Below are 20685 nucleotides of genomic sequence, written 5' to 3' on the forward strand. Positions count from 1 at the left end.
TCTGCCCTTCCCTAATGGCATTCTTGATTGCCTCCTCCATAAACGTAACCATTACAAGCTTAAAACTCGATTCAGATAAAATAATTTATCTAAAATGATTTTATCCATGATGAAGGGAAGTAAAACTCCTAGGCTTCAAAGCAGATTTTGAACTGACTTTCATTTAGTTGTAATTTATAGGTTATATTTTGCTTTCTGAATTTTTCAGGAGGAAATGAAGAATCATAGTGGACTACTTTTTGTATCATTGGGTGCTCGTTTGATGGAAGAAGAAGTGCCCAACTGCAAACGCCGCATTGCTGCAGTCATCAAGGCCCTTCTAATGCGACTGCCTAATCAATCCAGGGACCAACTGTTTGACATAATTGTCATTTGGATGAAGGATAAAGAGGTAATTATCAATCATCGTTCTCAAACTGTGGCTATGGATTTGGAAACTTTAACTTACTGAAATCCACTGCAGCATATTATCTCCACATGGTAACTTGTGTACCCAAAAATGAAATATCCCTTTGCAACAGCTCTTCCAAATTTGTTTGGCAAATTATAACATCCTAAACACCCTAAATACATGACAAACTACGGATTAATTGTCACCATAGATAATATTGTCATGATATCATCATCATCATCTCTTTAAAGAGCCCATCTGCTGATGCCACTGATCTTCTTAGAGAACTCCCTGTAACCGCACCTGCTTTCAAATGGCAGTGGGTTACTCCCACTGACATTTTTAAAACTATCAAAAGCTTCAGAAAATCAAACTGCACCGACATTTATGGATTATCTGCCAACCTTATCATACAATTAGCAGATGTACTCAGTGAACCCCTTGCAATAATCTGCAATACCTGCTTTCAGTCAGGCTCATTCCCAAAAAAACTCAAGATATCGAAAATAGTCCCTATTCATAAAAAAGGTGATAGAACCTCACCAGCAAATTACCGCCCAATTTCTATCATTCCTGTTTTTGGTAAGATAATTGAAAAAGTCATTAAAATTCAGCTCTACAATCATTTTCACGATAATAATCTATTTACACCCTCTCAATATGGCTTTCGTCAAGGTCGTTCTAAATCTTCTGCCATCAAATATGTGGTCGATAACTTACTGGAGGCTTTTGAAAATAGATCCTCTCTTGTTTTAACAGCTTGTGACCATTCTAAAGCTTTTGATTGTGTTTCCCATCCACTACTCCTGAGAAAATTACAATATTATGGTATCAATAATTCTGAATTAAAACTCATGGAGTCCTACTTAACAAACCGCTCGCAATGTGTTCAAGTGAATAATTCACTGTCTGCCCCTATTAACGTAACACATGGTGTACCACAAGGATCAGTCCTCGGTCCTCTTTTATTTTTAATGTTGATAAATGATCTCCCACACCATCTTCCTTGCACGTCAGTCTTATATGCTGACGACACTACTCTCATACATGATCTAAATGACCCCACCTATCCTTCGAATGTAATCCTTTCAGTGGCCGAAGAATGGTTCTCAGCAAACAGGCTTGCACTTAACACAAATAAAACCCAACAAATGGTGTTCTCCTTAAGCCCTACTCTGTACCACACTAGAAATTTAAAGCTACTGGGCTTTGACCTTGATTGCAGACTAACATGGGATTGTCATACATCCTCTACAACTGCTAAGTTATCAAAAGCCATATTCCTCCTTAGAAAACTGAAAACACTCATTCCTGCCGAACATCTTCGAGCAGTTTACTTTGCCATTTTTCACTGCCACCTCTCCTATGGCATTGAGGTTTGGGGCCATTCTTCCTCATCTAAAGAGTTATTCATTCTACAGAAAAGAGCCATTAGGATAATTACCAATTCTAACGTAAGGGAACACTGCAAACCACTATTCAGGCAGCAAGGGATTATGACATTGTACGGTCTATATATATTTAAATGTTTAATAAATGTGAAAGTGAATATTGACAGCCATAAAACTGGTGCTGATGTCCACCATTACAACACAAGGCTCAAACATAATCTGTTACAGCCCCACTGTAGGCTGTCAACTACAAAAAATTCTTTTGACCATGTTAAACTTTGCATGTTCAACCACTTACCTCAAGAGGCAAGAAATTGTACTTTAAGAAAGTTTAAAGGTGTTCTTCACTCGTGGATAGTGACTCAAGCTTTTTATTCACTCAATGAATTTCTGGAGAGCAATACTCTAAATTGTATATTCTAGATTTAGTTTTTCTTTGACGAAGACTATTATATTGTATTATGTTTAATGTTGAATAAATTATGATTATGATATACCAAACACCATCCTGATTCAGTCACGCTTGTAAACAATTGTCTTTGGCTTTACAGGTGACTCATCAGCAAGTTGCTGCACAGCTCTGTGGCATATTTGTTTTGGCTGAAGGTGATGCCTTTTCTGCTCGTCTCAGTGTTCTGATGCCATTGGTTTTAGATCAGTTGCAAATTTATAAGCCGAAGGCAAATGAAGAAAGTTCGAACAATACACTCAAATCAGCTGGTAGAGTCCATGTGAATGGCGATCCTGGAAAGTATGTCAGGATGCCTACACATGTTATACCTGAAAATTCTGATCTCTTTGATGGGGAGAACACCGATGCTGCTGGCAGTGAACCAGGGAGGTTTGTCAAAGTTTCTCATGCTGAAGAGTTAAATGAAAATGATGAAGAATTGGCTGCGGATCCCGAGTCCAGTGTGAGTGAGGCAGAGAATGATTTTGAAGACAGTAAAATTGTGGTTGATGAATCCCAAGAGTCTGGTGGTCAAGACATGTCTCTTCAGCATTTAGAAGATATGGATGAAAAAAGGGATCCCCATATATTTCATATTCTTCAGCTTATACTCAAAGTTTTTATGACTTGTCCAGAAACTGTATCAAAGACACAGTGGAGAGACCACACTAACAGAATTGCAGGTCAGTGGATTTATAATTTTTCATCTTGTATATGCATTTCTGTCTTATTCAGCCTGACATGAATTATTAGTTGTTAACCTTCCCGCCCTTTTCTGAATCAATTGCCTTTATTATTGGGGCTGTCTTACTTGATTGTAGTGGACATTCCGTGGCTGGGTTGCTATGTCATTCTGAGCTTCATTAGATTTATGCTGTTTTCTTCAGAATGTGTACTCATCCATGAATAGAATAGCTGATAAGGTTACCCACATTTCAGGTGACACTTAATCTAACTCCTGGTTTAGGGTCTTTGAAGCATGATGGCTTACCAGTACTGCGTGAAATACAACAATTACTGTGCTTGCTAGTAAGCGTGAAAGCCATGATACTTTTGGGGACGGTTGTTTTTGTAACTGGCATAGCATTAGATTCTATATCTACATACTACCCCTCAAGTTGCCTAAAAGGTGTGTAGCAGGAGGTGTTACGACACCAGCCATTTACACATATAAAGGAAGTGCTCTAGGAAATTACGATTAGCATTTATTTAAGTCGTATATAGTTTGGAGGAAAAATGAATTCCCATATCTATTCATTCGGCTAAATATCTCTCATAATTTATCACTTCTGTCTGACCTGGAAATATAGTGAGGCTCTATTATTATGTTCTCCTTGTTGCTCTTAGAGATATCTATTCTTAATCGTTCAAGCAATCTAAGCTAGGCACGCTGCCTCGGATCTCCAGCGGCTCCTAGCCTAATTTGCTTAACATCTGGGTAACGCTGTCTGTACGCCCTTGGTAGTTTTTGACGAACCGCGCAGCCTTCCTTTGTATTTTATTCAGTTCACGGATTAAGTCTTTCTGTGCTGGATCCCATATGCTTGCTGCGTATTCAAGGTGTGGTCGAACGAGTGCAAAATAGCACCTTTCTTTTACTTTCTTATTCTAAAATCTTCCCACAATACGACGGCTCTTAATTTCTTCTGGGCTATGCCACAAATATTCCTTGTGTGTTCCCCACAAGAGGTTCGATGTTATTGTAACTCCCAGGTACTTCACTTCATCTGTTGCCTTTATTTTAATACCACCCACAGCATAAACATGGTTTTAGTCGGTCATTGGTTCTTGCTCTCAATATGGCCTAGTTTTCATCGACATGTAACATTTGCTTTCTGCAGCTTCTGTTCAATTTTCACATATATTTTGTCTTTCAACATCAATGAGGAATTTAATATCAATGTCTTAACTCCTTTATCACCTCTAGAATGAAAATAAATAAATTGGTAAATACAATTTGGTTCCATTTCGTGAACTACTCATCGGAGTCTGCACTTTAAAATACAAATTTGATAATCCAATAATTCCCTTACCAGTTTCTTTATCTACTGAGACTGTATGGACAATCTTAGTGCTATCTCTCCTAAAGTTTCTTTCTGACAATTCATTGCCATCATTTCCTTCTAGCCAATTTTTTCTTTTCTGACTCAACTAGTTTTAGTTCCCTGTCACTCTAGGTTTACTGTGGAATTTCACAGTGTAATCCTCCAGAACCAGGGGAAAAAGGGTGAAGAGCCAATTAAATATCAATATGTTTTTCGAAGCATTTATTTTGTAGCATAGTGTCTGTGCTTGAAGATTCCAGATGGATTCTGTCAATTTAATTTAATTCTGAGAATGTAAATCAATGATTAATATTCGTACATTTTAATATTTTACAATTGTGAGTTACTTTGAGATCATCATCATCATCATTGGTCAACAATCCTAGGATTGGTTTGACGCAGCTCTCCACTCTATTCTCCTATCAGCTAATCTTTTCACACCTACGTATTTCTTCTCTTTCACATCTCTCTTCACTTGTTCCATATATTTTGTTCGAGGTCTTCCTTTTCCATTCTTACCTTCCACTTGTCCTTTGACGATTGTCTTCATCAGGCCATCATGTCTCAGGATGTGGCCTATAAGGTTGTTCCGTCTTCTTATTAAGGTTTTCATGAGGCTTCTCTTCTCTCCTACTCTTCTTAGGACTTCTTTGTTACTAACTCTGTCGATCCATTTGATTTTCATCATTCTTCTGTAGCACCACATTTCGAAGGCCTCTATCCTTGCTTTCTCCGCTGCGGTCATTGTCCATGCCTCACTTCCGTATAGGAGCATTCTCCAGATGTAGGTTCTTATAAATTGTTTCTTTGAGATAGGATTAAAGAAAAGTTTTTCAGCAGTGTTAAACCACATCATACATGTTATTCACTTGGGAGGGAACTTTCAAGCTACTTCCCATCAACTTGCAATCTATTGCCTCCACATCACTTGTATTAACATTAAGCTTGTTCACATGAATTGTAAGTCAGTTTGGAATAAAAAAATTTGAAATGAAGGGAATGGCTAATGGACGTTGCCCATGGCCCTCACATCGAAGCCTTGGCTGGGGCCCCAAAAAATGCTCTCAAATTTGGGAAATGGGGCTCTGAAGAGAATGTTGCTCTGGGCATCACAAGGGTGGGGAAGAATCATTTTCTTGTTACTCTTTATACAGAGGTATGTTTCTATATGTACAGAGAGTCCACATGCACAAACAGAATGATTCCCGCAGATTTGAGAACATGACAACTTTCCAGTTTCAGATCAATGATACACAGACTAATGAATGTTCCTCTAATGGAGGAAAATTTCCCTAAGGGAACTAAACACAAAACAATAGCTACTGACGATGGATACAATACAGCACTGATCGACATCCTCCAAAACAAAAACCGACAGAAATAATGACCACACTTATGGGAACATCACCCACCAAGAAAAATACACTCTGATAGTACAAAATTAGACACTTAATAATGTTGTTGTTGCAAAAAAACGCATCATGTTTGAATAAATCCTGTGAAGATATTGCAATGTTTCATTTAACTAAAATTACCCTGCCTGTAAATATGTGTTTGGCCCAAATTATTCCTTATAATTTGTCATGTTAAATTATTCTTTTCTCTTTCAGTCCTAGCTCAAAGTCTACTCGCTCATCCCCACGAGTGGATTAGGCTTGCCTCTTGTCAAGTAATTGGTGTTGTGTTTGGTGCAGCCGATGCAGCTGAAGTTGCTTCAGCTGCATTGAGGGAGAGAAAAGAGAAAAAGTCTTCGGCTAAAGTCGAAAACATTAAGGGACTGCCATTTTTAATGGTGGAAGTGAATGCAAGGTTGAAGTCACTAATCCTTGATCTCTCTGCTCAGCTAAGTTCCACAGGAGTTGTATTGCAACTCGCTGAACAAGTAAGTGGATTCTTTTATATTGCAATTACCTAATATTTAAAAAAAGTGAAATGCTAATGCTTCAGCTCATTTTTAATTTCTAATTAGACATTGGGAAAAACTGTTTCTAAAACTGATTTTCGTGCACCGTTCTTAAATATTTAATATCAGGGTAATTTTGGTTTCATTGAGAGTTGTTTTATTGAATCATAATTTGTTTTCTAAGATTTTAGTGGAAATGTATTTTTTTATTAACATAGCAGTATTTCAAGTGTCCCAAATTACGAGACAATGTGGAAAGAATTTAGAAAATTTTATGTACTTTTACATTGTGAAACCTCTTTTAAAATTGTTCGTTGTGTCATCATTTAAAGTAACTCCCTTTAATGTCGCTTAATAATAATTTTCTCCAACTACTACAAGATGTATTTGTTTGAAGGTACATCTGCTTAACCAACTACCTGTGCATTAAGATTCATCCTATTTTCAGGTTGTAAAAAATTTGGTATTTTTGGCACGAGTTCTTAAAGAAATGGATAAAGAAGATATCGAAGACAGTGACTTGTGTATCAACGGTGAGGGGAAGAAGAATGACATCAGCTTGCCATGGATGATACGTAAAATGAGGAATATAGTAAATTTTGAAGTGGCTCAAAATCCAAATCAGGCAACAGTGGTAAGATTGGATTTTGGCTTTTTGAGATCTAATTATTAACACTTGATTTAGTCTTTCTGTCTGTTGGGAAATGCTTTTATGTTGTATTGTTAACTTGTTGGTTTACTTTCATTTTCATTTTCTAGCTTTATTTGTAAAATACCATAGGGAATCAAAAACTTCACACACATCTTCAAAAATTTTTTCATTCATTATTTACCCATGAAAAAGGTACTACTTGTTCAACTGATGATCATTTTGAGTTATTTATCCTTTAAAGTAAGATTTGAATAATGTATTTGAAGTTCAAATATAAAATGCAATAGGGTGGTTTCCTATTATTTTTTTATTGCCTGAATCGAAAGATTATTACTCCTGGAGTACGTATTTCACGCTTTTAGATTTTTAACCCTTTCCCTGCTACAAGCGGGAATACCCGCAAAAAACATTATGGTTATTGCCTGTGACATGCGGGGATATTCCACGACTTTCAAAAAACTTTTCCTTTCAACACGACATGCGGGTAAATATCTACGTTTTCGAAAAACCCTCCCTTCGGTCGTCGGTGCTGTCATCTGCTCGAAATTCTAGCGGAACTACGTCCATTCGTGCGGCGATATTCAGCAACGTCAAATGAATGATTCAATTCATTTTTTTCTGGATAATAGGCAAAATAATGGAACCGATGAAAAATCTATTGAAGCAGCAAAAGGGTTAAATGACGATATCTATTTTTCGCGATTAAATAAAAAGTGAAAATTTTCAAGCACGCGAAAACGCGAAGGCTAAGTACCGTATTTGTCTGAATATAGTCACCCCTTTTTTTCCAAAAATGCCTGTGGTAAAAAAAAGGGGGGGGCCAATATTCGAATGCATTTTTTAAACTTTTCCCTAAAATGAAGCCTCAAAATTAGGGGGGGGGGGACTATATTCGGAGAAATACGGTATGCTATGTATGAATGCTGGGTAAACTCCATGTGGCGCCGTTCTGGTTCCCGCTGCTGCAAGTGAGGTGACTTTGGGGCAAAGCTTTGAGCACTGATACGACGCAGGATGCTAGCAGGTAGCAGAGTACCCTGCTAGCTGGTAGTGCTTGGCTTAAATAAGGATTATTAATACCTCATTAAACGAAGGAAACTCTCCGACCTTAGGCAGTTTTAATAGGCGATTATTAAGACATGTTTCCCTGAGCTCTGTGCCTCATGCATGCATTGGTAATCTCAGACGATGTAAAACTCCTATCTACTCGTATGGAAACTAGGTCCCTGTGACATCACGTGGAGTAGCATCGCTTGGGCGCCAATCTGGCCTTTTTCAATTGCAGTTAAAATTGACCATTGCCATTCGTCTAAACCGGTATTTCTAAAACCAAGTAATTTGTATATTATGAATGCACTAATGGTGGGTAACGAATCGCAATGAATGCCTTTCGTTTTCTTTGATGAAGGAAACTACCCTATTACTGTGCAGGATTGTAACTGCACAGTGAGTGTGTTAATTGACTTCAGTTTTTCAGGAGGAATTATTTGAGACTGTGCGTGGTAGTGTATATCGTATAAAAATACCATATGTTCCAGTTATCTGTGATGGTATGTATTAAATTTTTTTTGCAAAGAGATCATGTTCTTTCAAATTTTCATCAGAAGTTCTCCTTGCTTATCAAATGACTGATGTGTGCGCATCTTTTCTGTATGTATTTCATTTAAGACTATATTGTTTTTAAAGGTTGATCTTTTCATTGTGATAATTTAATATTTACTACCTCTTCATTTCTTCAATCTTTAGAGGTCTGCTGTGTTCAAGTTGCTTGCTGCTGTTGCTCTGGACCTTTCTAGTGACCCAGAACATCTCCAAAGACATCTTCCTCTTATTCTTGGACCTGTTGTTAGAGAAATGGAAAACAAGCCACAGCAGGGAGACGAACCAAGATCAAAAGAAATGAAAGAGCTTAGACGATTGGCTCACGAAGTTAGTGAATTAATAAAGGAGAAGGTTGGACTGGAAGCCTACGCTACGGTAGTGAACAGCATTCAAAGGAAGCTAACATCCAGGAGAACAGAGCGGAAAAGAATGCGAGCCCAAGAGGTAAGGGTCTTTCTAAAACCAGTGAAAGGTGTTTAGGATAGTTCCGTAATTATCTTCAATAATGTAGACGGAAATAATTTCGACCATGTTTATTCCGATGGCAAACGATACAGATGCATACTATCGTCTCTCATGCATGGAAGTCCATCCCCCTTCCCCATTTTCCCGCATACCTTGGTTGCATCAGCAGGGGCCTCAGGATCCCTGGGCAATGACCTCAGCCAGGTGGCTCTCCTTTGTGGTGGCGCTTGAAACTAAGAGCTCCACCACAACCAGTAATTTTAGGTTCCATAGTGCTTATGTATGCTGGCAAATGCTGATAAATGTCCAAATTTTTCAATTTTGTAAAAAAATGGCTTATAGTTTTAGAATAATAGATATCTGGTATAATTATATGATGATTATATGATATGATTATAGATGTATCTTAAGCCATGAAACCTAAAAGGAAGTGATTTAAGCTCATAATTGTTAATTAATAATCCCAATGTTAATTTGACCTAGCTGTGATTACTTTCCAGAGATAGGTGTTGGTACACATCTTGAGAGAATAGATTAATGATGATTAATGATAACATCCTCTCTTATTCTCACATCCCAGCATGAATCGATTTACCTAAAATATTAGAGCCTAAATAGTAGAAACCCAGTTGCTGGCAGTTCTCAATGTCATTAAATTATTTAAATCATTATTTATGCTCTAGCTTTAGAAGTGTTGTTGAAAAATTTGGTGTTTGTTGTTGGTGTCAAATGTAGACTATGAAAATAGGTCTAGTGGCATCAAGGATCTTTTGTCCTCCTCCAATATGTATTTTAAAAATGTTATGACTTATGCCAATTATAATCTGCAAAAAATGCTGGGATGAATGTAATTATAGCGTAAAGGTTTTTTTTTTTATCAATAATTCATTCTCCAATTCCAACCCTTGCAAGTTCTCCAGTGGAAAATTCTTCATGATTTCCAAAAATTGCCCTCCAAGCTTGTTTTTGATCTACTGGGGACAGAGCCCATGTATTACCCCTAGATGAATGCAGTGGTGCCGACTCAATGGGGCTTGAGGGGGCTCGGGCCCCCTCAAAAATTCGTTATGGGTGTGAGGAAAAAAATGTTTCAGGCTTGTCAATTTTCCCCAGAGTGTCCAGATATCGAGATTCGAGTTATCAGGGTTCTAATTTTGATCATATGACTCTTCTAAAATGCTTAAAAAACTTAAAACTAACTACTTATAAAATATCCCGTGGCAAGATCCCAGGTTTGGGCCCACCCAATATTTTTTGTAAGTCGGCATCCCTGGATGAATGAACCATAAATAAATTATGGGTAGTAAAATTGCTTTTCTCAATTACACTTTACATGTATTTTGAACTCCTGTGCTAATTAGGGGCTTATCTTTACAGGCTGTAAGCATGCCTGAGAAAGCAGCAAAGAGGAAAATCAGGAAACAGCAGGTGAAAAAGCAACTTAAAAAGAGAAAATTCAGCATAATGAAGGGTAGGAAACTGAAATGAAAAAATGTGTACATGGGACTGTTTTAAAATAATTATTTATTTTTGAGAAAGTTTTGTAAAGTTTCTATTTGTAAATAAAATTTGTTTTTATATGCATTCTTGTTATAATGTTGTTGTATTTTAAATAATCTAATGTTGTGCTACTTCAATCAGTGGTAAAACAGATGTGCGTATTAACAATGTGGAAGAAAATGACAATCAGGTATTGCTCCAATTATAGCTTGCATATGAGAAGCTGTGGAAGATATTTTTGTTATAATTCAGGACAACTTGGTAACAGAAGTATTGAAATTGATTTTTGTTAAAGTTCCTTCTTCAACTCTCTTGGCACTATAAAATCTAGTGAAATCAATCTACGTAATTAAGAAAATAATGTATGTAACTGTAATTCATATCCAAGCAGAACCAATGCTGAATGGCAAATTGTTACTTTTAATTAATAAAAGATATTTTTTTAATTAACTGCCCAAAAGCTTTCATTACTAGTAATCAATTCAATTCCTTCTGGAAATAATCCCTCAAATTAAAAGTGGAAGCTGGGTTTCTTGAAGTGTTGTTTACCCTAATATGGGCAAGTTGAACCTCTCAGACTCTGGTAATTGCATTTTTGACATTTTCTTTTACAATATAAACATTGGTGGAGTAATATTTTTGTTATCCTCTTATCAAAAATTACCTATTAGTTACTGCAACCTGATTTTATTTCACAAGTAAAATAATTTTTTTCTAGAATTGAAACTGGGGCAATTCTGTGAGATTAATTATTTTTCCTACTTTTTCTCTGAACTCATGATTACTTCAAATCTATGTGAAGGATCAATTTATAACGATAATGTAGCTAAAAATACGCTAAGATATCTGCCTTACGTCATACTTGGGCTCATTCTTTCATGAATTTAACAAAGAGTGCTAATTTTCTTAGACTCTACATGAAGATGAAGCACTTCATAACATTTACCAATTATGATCAGCCCAACATATGGCTCATACCGTGGTAACAACATTTGGTATTAGATTACTCAAGGATTGGAGAGGCTGATACATGGTCATTATCAGCTGTGTCTATGCTGGAAAGAATTGGTAAGGGACACTAATCCACCCGGGTTGTTATCATTGTGGTACCAGAAGAAACTGAATTTCAGGAAGCTACAATCACTGATTAGGAGTCGCCAGCTGAAGTAGAGTGCATGAGCAAGGAAGGAAATTGATCTCCCTGCACTAGACACTCCCATGCCAAATATAAAATTGAGTGATCCGTAAATTTTTACTTCCCACTAAATTGAAAGTAGAGATCCCCAGCAGACTCATACTCTCTTCAGAAATACATAGCACTATTTTCAACACAATTATAAAATACATTAATATAGAGGTGGAACGCATTTGTTAATTTCTGACCATAGAGATTTGAAACAGTGGAAATAATGTGATAGGTAGGGGATGTATACATACCGTATTTCTCTGAATATAGTCCCCCCCTAATTTTGAGGCCTCTGTTTTGGGAAAAAAATTAAATCTAAAAAAATATGCTTGAATATAATAGTCCCCCCTTTACTTTTACCGTGGGCATTTTTGGAAAAAAAGGGGGGACTATATTCAGATAAGTACGGTACATACTTCCTTTATAGGGTATTACTAACTTATGGCCTCATGAATTTGAATTTTTCAAATTAAGAATCTCTAGAAAAATTGAGCTGACCACCAATTTTTTTGCTATAATGAGAATGAAACAGTTGAATTTTTCACATTTCTTGGATTTAGATGATAAAGGAACTAGTAACTAACAGCAGAAGAAATGATAAATTGGCTCCTATCTTTCGATGTACGAGATGAAATAAGTAAAGTAAAAAATATTGTTCCTAGAAAATGTTACATTTAATAAACAAATAGTGCCATGAGACAGAGTTGTCCATTCCAACATTACATATGTACTGCCAAGGCCTGTCAAATATGTACTGAAAATTAGGTGGATTTGCCATTCTGAAGTTATTTTCTCTGACTTGGAATACCATAAATTGGTAAAATTGATATTAGGCCTTTTAATTCAGTCTCCATGTCTGTTATCCAACCATCAGCTAAGAGTAGAAATCATAAGTAGCTTCGTCATAAATTTTGCAGGCCTTTTTGTGGCAAAAACAGTGGGAAAAGTGTGAGAAGTTCATTTTTCAAGAAACCAAGGATTTTGAGAACTTAAATTTTTACATTCCAAAATAGTGTTAACAAAAAGGTTAATTTAAGAGTCCATTATGGACTCACCATTGGCACTGAATTTAAATGCAATGAGAAATTTAATAGTTAGGTTGCAGAAAAAGGTTATATAATAATTTAATACATAGTTAGGTTTGAAAACATTTGTCATAACATGCTACTTGTTTACACTATGTGTGTACCTAGGTGGTGTGAAAACGAAAAATTTTTATTGCTAAATGGTGTTAATGAAATAGATAAGTTTTAGAGTCTACAAGTCTTATCTTGCCTGTTAAGTTTCATAAAATATTGCCTGTTCTAGGATTAACAGAATGCTATCCATAATATTGAAAGGGAGGCCTTATCAGATTTATAAAAAAAATAATCTAACCCTTGGCGTGGTGTTAGGCTATATTTTTATATCCAAGAAGCCTTCCAGCTCTTTCCTCCATGTGCCAAAATTGAATCAAAACCATTCACTCTTTTTTAACCTTTGAAAGCTTATTTGTCATTTCAGATACATATATGAGTTCTTTTTCTGCGTTCATCTAATAGGTAGGCATTGCATTTCACATTATGTCCTTTACATTATCTTGGAGTATGAAGGTGGGTATAAAATATTTTGGGGCAGGTTCCATATGATAAATTATCAGAAATCTCTTTAACATAAAACCTATCATATATTTAAGAGAAGAATTACTAAAAGTTTGGGGAAAATGTGGGCAAGGACTAAGATAGACTTTCCATCACTGCAGCCCAAATGGCCAGCTTTGCCAGCCTTGCTATCATTAAAGGTGACACCCACAGCATCTCTATTCATAAAAGGTGATATGATTTCTACTTAAAGCACTTGCCTCCCAGAATGGCTTTATTGTCCACATTAAGGAGCTCTAAGTGTAGACTTCAGATTATAAATGTGTTCATGATGTGGTCACTCTTAAAATATTCTACTTTCTGCAGCTCAAGTCGTGTACAGTTGCATTTTAAGAGAACAGTGCTGAACATACTTCCCTTGTGCAATGCCAGCTAACTTTAGGATCAGTCCCTTATATATTAATAGCCCCTTTGGTATTTAAAAAAATCCTTCCTATGCATCCTCACTGAAGGATAATTTGATGGAGAAAATTTGCTTCGGCGAGGTTGATTTCAGTTTTGGTAAAAGAGATGGGCTATTTTTCCCAGCTAAGCAAGATAAGCTTTTGAAATCACTCCTAATTGAAGTGATTGTGACTGAGAAGATGGGTTCAACCTGTCATCTGCATTGAAAATGGTGCAATAACCAACAGCTGACAAGAATCAAACTGAAGGGGCTTCTTTACTTAGTCGGTGAGGTAGAGGTCATATGTGGACATCAATTCATCAGGGTCATGTCAGTGTTCTGGTTCCAAGGGTGTCTGGGTCACGGGTGCCACTGGGAGGATGGGCATGGGTATATCAATATGGATACTCAATACTGACCTTAATGTCATGAAAGTCATACCTATGAACATATCCTTAATAAGAGACTTAACATCTGTCACATCAGACCGTGCAACAGCTCACTGCAATGTGGACATCATAATGCACTCAGGAAACCTACAAAATATTTTGTACCCTGGAGCAAAATAGATTTTACAAATATGTATAGGGTTATCATTAACCATCATGAAGGACAGTCCTGATGTCCTGAAGGAAGGGCTAAGTCCTGGCAGAGGTGGATATTCCATTCATGATCACTTTCCCAATAATTCTTCCTTACAGTTTTGCTCTGGAATTTTTTCACCCATACCATTGAAAAGCTATTTATTATACGGGAAGACCCAAGAAATAGATCATTTCGAGGAGCTAAATTTATTTTATGGACTTATGGCACAAGCATTGGTTTTCGATGATAAGCAGATGAAAAGCTTGATCCATAATTCAAATTTGAGTTACATACGGAATGGCAATCATTGGTTTTTGGTTATGTTATCTTCTTTGCTGAAATCTTCTGCTAGCTCTGATTGCATATGTATAACCGAAAGCCTCTATTGGAGGAAATACATTTGCATAACATATAGATCCAGTGCCACTACGAAATTCGAAATGTAGACTACTGCCAATAATTGAGTTAAGCTAATCAAAGCCACAATTTTGTAAGCTAAGATCCCTCTTCTCATTTTAAATTGATTTGATTTGAGTCCAATCCAGCTAATACTAGCAATATGCAGACTTGAATAGGGGAGCCTGCAACAGACAGCAGCATTCTAAAGGTTTAAGAATTTTTCTTTTAGTTTTCTGATAGGTAAACATGAAGAAAATGAAATGGCTGCATTTGATGAATCTGCAGAATCACAGCATCTGATTGGCTCTGTATTTCCTATAGAAATAGTTCGGAATTGAATCATAAGCAATTTTAAAAAGGTTGGGAACTAAATTAAAAACTATTAAGATGATTCATCAAATAAAAATGATTCAAAGTAATAGATAAGTCACCAGTACAAATTCTCAAGGATTTTATTTACTTTAAAATTTGATGCAAGCAAAGTTTGCAGAAACAAACTTTGTATAACCATTCACACTGATTGCACTAATGATTCAATCTAGTATTAAATTCATACAAATTCACTGGTTCTAAAATACATTAGCAGTCTCAATACCATTAAAAATAATTGTCGGCAAGAGAATATTTCTTGTTTTACCGAACTATATGCAATAAAACTGCCAGGTATTCAAGTTCTGCTTGTAATAGTATTTACACAGTATAACTTTTTTATATGCACAATCATTCGACTATAGCTCACATTATGACTACCCTTATTTGGTAGTAATATTTACAGGAATGTACAGGACACATTACATGTCCATCTACAACATGGTGGCAGTTGTAAAAACAGCTGATAATTTATAGACAACTGTCTCAACAGCTAGGGGTCACATAAAATAACAAATTTCTTCTGTTTCAAAATCAACAACTCAGTAGTGACCCGTTTTTCTCTGTACTCAGAGTAGAGATTCTATTGAATAGAGGCGGCAACAAATAATGTCGCTCGTTGTACCTGGTGCCCAACAACATATATTGGTGCTGGAAAAGACATACAAATTCCCTAACTCTTTTCATAGGGATCATATTTTTTTCTCAAAACAGTGACATAACCTTAATTGTGGAATTACGGGTAAAAAAGAGATAAAACACATGGGAGTAGAAAAGGAAAAAATGAATCCATTTATCTCTCATAATCATTGGTACTTTAGGTCCCTTTTGATATAAGCTTTGGTTTATGATAATTAGCAAATGTCTTCATAATAAAATTTTTTCTTCTCCAAATCTTTCAAGGCAAGCTAAGGTGAGTTTAAAAAGCATGGCTTAGTGTCTGAAAACATATAAAACTTTCATTATTTACAAAACCAAGACTAACCTTTAACAAAATTTTTAAAAATATGTAATGTCATTAAAAAATACGAAACTGCATACAAGCTTGAAGTTTAAAAAGTATATATCTAACGTGATTCACTCAATCGATCAATCAATTAAAAAAGATAAAATATTGAAACAAGTAGGTTTCCCGAAACAAATATCTTTGGTATACCAACCACATACTCTCAATGGTTTTTTTCATAAAAGAAGAGCACTTTCAGAGCCAAGATGGTCGGTTGATGGCATCGAAGGCATGTTGGTAGCCGCTGGGATACGCTGATGGAGGAAGGGGTGGGGCTGTCCCCCTTAGCAGCAGCTCCTCCTGTGGTATGTGGGGGTGGGAGGAAGGGGGGTGAAGGTGATGGGCATGATATTGTTGATGGTGATGATAAAGGGGATTCGATGGGTCCACCCCAAACGTAGCAGGACCACCCGCCATGATATTACCGCTCGACCTGCTGCTACCTTCCCTCGGTTGGCGCCCACTCTGAGCGAAGGCCAACATGCCACTACCACTACTTCCTGAGGACCTGTGGCCATTGCCTGGAGGAGGAACGAAAGCCCTGTGGGCCAGGGAGGACAGCCCCGAGGGGGGATGGAAGGATGACGGGTTGGAAGGGGGCAGAAGTGAGGGAGGGGGTGGTATGGAAGGTGTGGGAGCCGTGATCGAAGGCTTTGATGTCGTGGGTGATGGAGATGACGCTGTCGTAGGCGATGACGTTGACAGGGGGGGAGTGGGAGGCGATGAAGAGGGAACAAACTGTGACTTGGTTGCGTCCAAGTGGTGGTGGTGGTGATGGTGGTGCGGGGCATGGTAGTGAGGGTAGTGAGGCGAGAGGGGGAAAGGATACGACGGCAGGGCTGAACCCACAGGTGCCTGCTGCTGTTGTTGGGTCGTTGGGGCCTTTACCATGCCTGAGGGATCGACAAAATACCCAGAGCCAGGCGGGAGGGTTGAAAGGTAGTGGTGGTGGGAGTGGAAGTCTTTTTCAAAAGCTAGACTGGCGGCTGTGAATTCAAAGGCACTGCTGGGTTGCTGTTGCTGGAGTCCTGCAACCCCAGTCTCTGGGCTTTTCCTGAATTGCTGAAACCCAGAGGAAGGAGCTGTTTGACCCTCTGAGGGTGGTTTCTCCAACTGCCTAGATGATGCTGGTGGCTGTTGCGACTGCTGGCTGCCTCGAGCTGATTTCGAACTGTGGGCTGCCTTCGTTTTGCTGGCACGTGTGGGAGCAGGCTGCTGGGGTAGCCCTGGTAAACTGCGTATGAGGTCCATAACTCTCCTCTGCTGTTCAGCATCTTCACACACACTGGATTCAACTGATCTTGACATGGAACCAGTCCTTAGATCAGCAGAGTGAGGAGGATGATGTAAGACACTTCGTACAGGCTCTGGCTTCTCAGGATGCTGTGGATGGAGCTGCGTTAACTCTGAACGCCTTGCTGGTACTGGCGGCTGCTGTTGAGGTTGCTGGCTGTCTCGAGCTGATTCAGAATTGTGGGATGCCTTCAATTTTGAGGCACGTGTTGGCGCAGGCTGCTGCGACAGCCCTGGCAAGGTGCGCTCAAGTTCAAGGACTCTCCTTTGCTGTTCAACCGAATCTTCGCACACACTGGGTTCAACTAATCTTGAAGGGGAACCAGGCCTCAACTCTGCAGCATGTGGAGGGTGTGAGTGAGGGGGATGATGCAAGACACTTCGTACTGGTTCTGGCTTCTCAGGGTGTTGTGGATGGTGCTGTGATAATTCCGAGTGATGATGGTAAGGAATGGGTAGCCTCTGGAAACCCTAGAATAGATTAAAAAGACACACACATTGTAAATTATCAACACATTTACCAAAATTATATGCAAAGGGGAACAATAAACTGGATGGCTTGGCTACTAGTTTCTCATGACAGCTCATGTTGAACATGGCAATGGAGATTCATTACAGCATGGGATCCCAATCCGAAACAATCAAGTTAAGAGATAGCATAATGTATCCAGTGTTTTTAAAGAACGAATTGTGAATAAGGAGATGATATTGAAGTGATGGTATACATGGGATAAATTTACAGTGACCAACATGAGAAAGAGAGACAAATAATTATACTAATGAACATAAATAAAACCTCAGAATCTTGTGTCATCATAGTACAATTGAATCCATAGTGATGGTTGCATGGCTGCTCATGTCAGTTAAGAACCAACTTAAGAGGGAGAGTCCAAGTATGTACATACATTAATTCCATCAAATATTCCTGAAAACAGACCTCTTCAACCATAGCCTATATGAATGTAGTAAACTCTTGCTAATGTGAATAATTTTCTATTAACTTTTTTATTAACCAGGAAAGAACTGACCCCAAATGAAGGAGTATCCTAATATTAGGTACAATAAACGAAATTACGATATTTTTGAATTTTCAAAATTACAAACCCAATAAAAGCAGAATGAAAAAAAAATCACAACAAAGTTTGATGCATGTACAGACAGGCAACCTATTTGTTCACAATACTCTTACACTAATCACAAATCTTGACCATACACCCAATGCCTAGGAATTTTAGACCAACCAAAAAAATCTGGGTCCCTCACAAAAGCAATGAAGTTGGCATGCAAAGTACAGGGTTCCCGATTAAAAAAAATCTAGAAAGGTTCAAGTTTTCAAGGTCAAGTGTTGAAATGAAATAAAATATACATTGAGGTATTTTTCTCAGGTACAGTAAAACCTCTTTACATCGTAATGGAGGGGACCAAAATTTGGGCAATTTGATGTATGGAGGTTCACTATAGAGAGGTTTTAGTGGTAGACACCATTTTTCATATCCTTGGGAAATGAAAGGTGCTACTGTCTCTTAAGCCATTATATTAATATATTTAAACATATAGGTATGCATAAGTGAACATATATTTACAATTAAATATTACAAAGGTAAAAGGAAATTGTTCAAGAGTCCTTTTTAGAAAATAAAGTAGTTAATGGGTTTGCTTAAAATTTTTTTCAAACTCTTTCGAAATAATGTTTTCAATTCCATGAGTTCTTTTTAATGTCATTTTCACTATAAATAAATCACTAGCTGTTTTCGTTAATGCCTTTTGACCTAAGAAATAATTCCCTGGTCAAAGGGTTGTAATTTACTAATAGTGTTCGGAGGAAAGAACTATAGTTTTGTATTTCTAAACATAATTTCTTCACCCTCGTATTTAACTGCCTGAGTTTCTTTTATTTGTGTAGCCTAGATATACAGTTTCTTCTGGTTTTCCTCGGTTGTTTAAATAGATGGGTGAATGGGATGGTATTCCAAAGGTCAATGCCTTCTGCCTGTCCTCGTTGATGGCTAGGAAAATTGCTAATTATGTGGTAATGTCAAGCAGTCGCCTTCTTTTATTTCTCAAATCCATCATCAGCCTATGATTAATTAAGTAATTTTCATATTTTTTTCATATTTTATGGCAAATAATTGAAAATAATCCTCATTATATCTTTTAGAATTGATTTATCATTCTTATAACATGTGACTTGTTAAAGATTATAAAAAAATAAATAAACACGTGACTGCAAAAAATAGACAAAACATTGAGCATTGAATTCCCTCTCTCCAAAATACAATGCACGTAGCATTCCGAAGAAAAACTCTGTCGAGGGCACACAGAAACGCTAGGTCAGCGAAAGGACGTGATTTCCCGGTGAGAATGCAGGGCGAACTACTTCAGAATGCGGCGGCGACAGTAACAAATTTCATTGCCCTACCGCGTATCAGCTAATCAGCTGTCTCCTTCACCTAATACTGTCGCGCATGGATTGATGTTCGTTCAGTATTGCTAGAAATTGACGTCCCGGACTCCCGATGGAAGAGTCAGATTTCGCGGCATAAATACACAGGCAAGACATATGACTGTCGCTAAGCGCAATAAATTATAAACTACGATCGTTCACGAAAGCATCGAAAAAATTACCAAGGCGGTAGAAAGAAAGTGCTACACCGGGAAATATGGGAATAAAATAATTGCGAAACTGTATTTGATTTATTTCAAGTCGCGGAAAATTCATGAAATATTTTCATTTTAGAAGCGGAAGTAGCAATGCGGTCGAGTAATTCTGTCTCCCTGGATGGGAGTGAAGTTAGTGGAAATATTTCCGTCAGCAAGTGATTATAGGCTACGCTGGTCGCCTCTTTTATTAACTGAACGTAGTATGAAGGCACTTACAAGAAAATAAAGCCATCAGTAAAAGAAAGCGAGTGCTATCGCGCGATTTTGACCATGATTCGAGAGAAAACGATGTGTTCTGTCTTCATTTACCGTCACTTAATATGATTAGGATAGTTGGATGCCCTAACTAATGGTTAACGTGAAAATTATTAAAGGTGTATAAGAAAAAAATTAGCGTGAAACATTTATCGCTGAAAACGTCATTCCATGTAGGTAATCGCGGCTGCATTAATGGTCTTTAGTTGTCTCAGTACGATTTGCGGAGGTAGTTAGGCCGTCTCGGGGCTGTCTTGTTGGTACGATATATGGAGGTTTTACGAGATAAAGAGGTTCACTATATAGAGGTTTGCCTATAAATTTACCTGTAAATCTGACAGGACCAGAGGGTTGGTACGAAGTATGGAGGTTTACGATGTAAAGAGGTTCACTACATAGAGGTTTTACTGTATAATTTTTCGAATACCACATAAAACTAAACATGAGTGATAAGGCCAAATAGCCTTCTCAAGTAGCATTCGATCCCTTCCTCCCAGAATGATTCA

General features: G+C 37.5%; 2 protein-coding genes across 2 annotated transcripts in view; one reads left to right on the forward strand and one right to left on the reverse strand.

Moving 5' to 3' along the window:
• LOC124158737 (small subunit processome component 20 homolog) overlaps window positions 1-10844 on the forward strand; it is a 63590-nt gene extending 52746 nt beyond the window's left edge. The window contains exons 32-37 of the mRNA XM_046534005.1: window positions 209-391; window positions 2334-2916; window positions 5889-6160; window positions 6630-6815; window positions 8580-8879; window positions 10278-10844. Of these exons, the coding sequence (XP_046389961.1) occupies window positions 209-391; window positions 2334-2916; window positions 5889-6160; window positions 6630-6815; window positions 8580-8879; window positions 10278-10388 (1635 nt within the window). The 3' untranslated portion in view covers window positions 10389-10844. The remainder of the gene's footprint in view (window positions 1-208; window positions 392-2333; window positions 2917-5888; window positions 6161-6629; window positions 6816-8579; window positions 8880-10277) is intronic.
• A 4185-nt stretch (window positions 10845-15029) lies between these two features.
• The window catches only part of LOC124159668, a 36464-nt gene continuing 30808 nt past the window's right edge, over window positions 15030-20685 (reverse strand). The window contains exon 14 of the mRNA XM_046535575.1: window positions 15030-17734. Within this exon, the coding sequence (XP_046391531.1) occupies window positions 16166-17734 (1569 nt within the window). The 3' untranslated portion in view covers window positions 15030-16165. The remainder of the gene's footprint in view (window positions 17735-20685) is intronic.

The sequence above is a fragment of the Ischnura elegans genome, chromosome 5 (assembly GCF_921293095.1).
Source record: "Ischnura elegans chromosome 5, ioIscEleg1.1, whole genome shotgun sequence".
Lineage (NCBI taxonomy): Eukaryota > Metazoa > Arthropoda > Insecta > Odonata > Coenagrionidae > Ischnura > Ischnura elegans.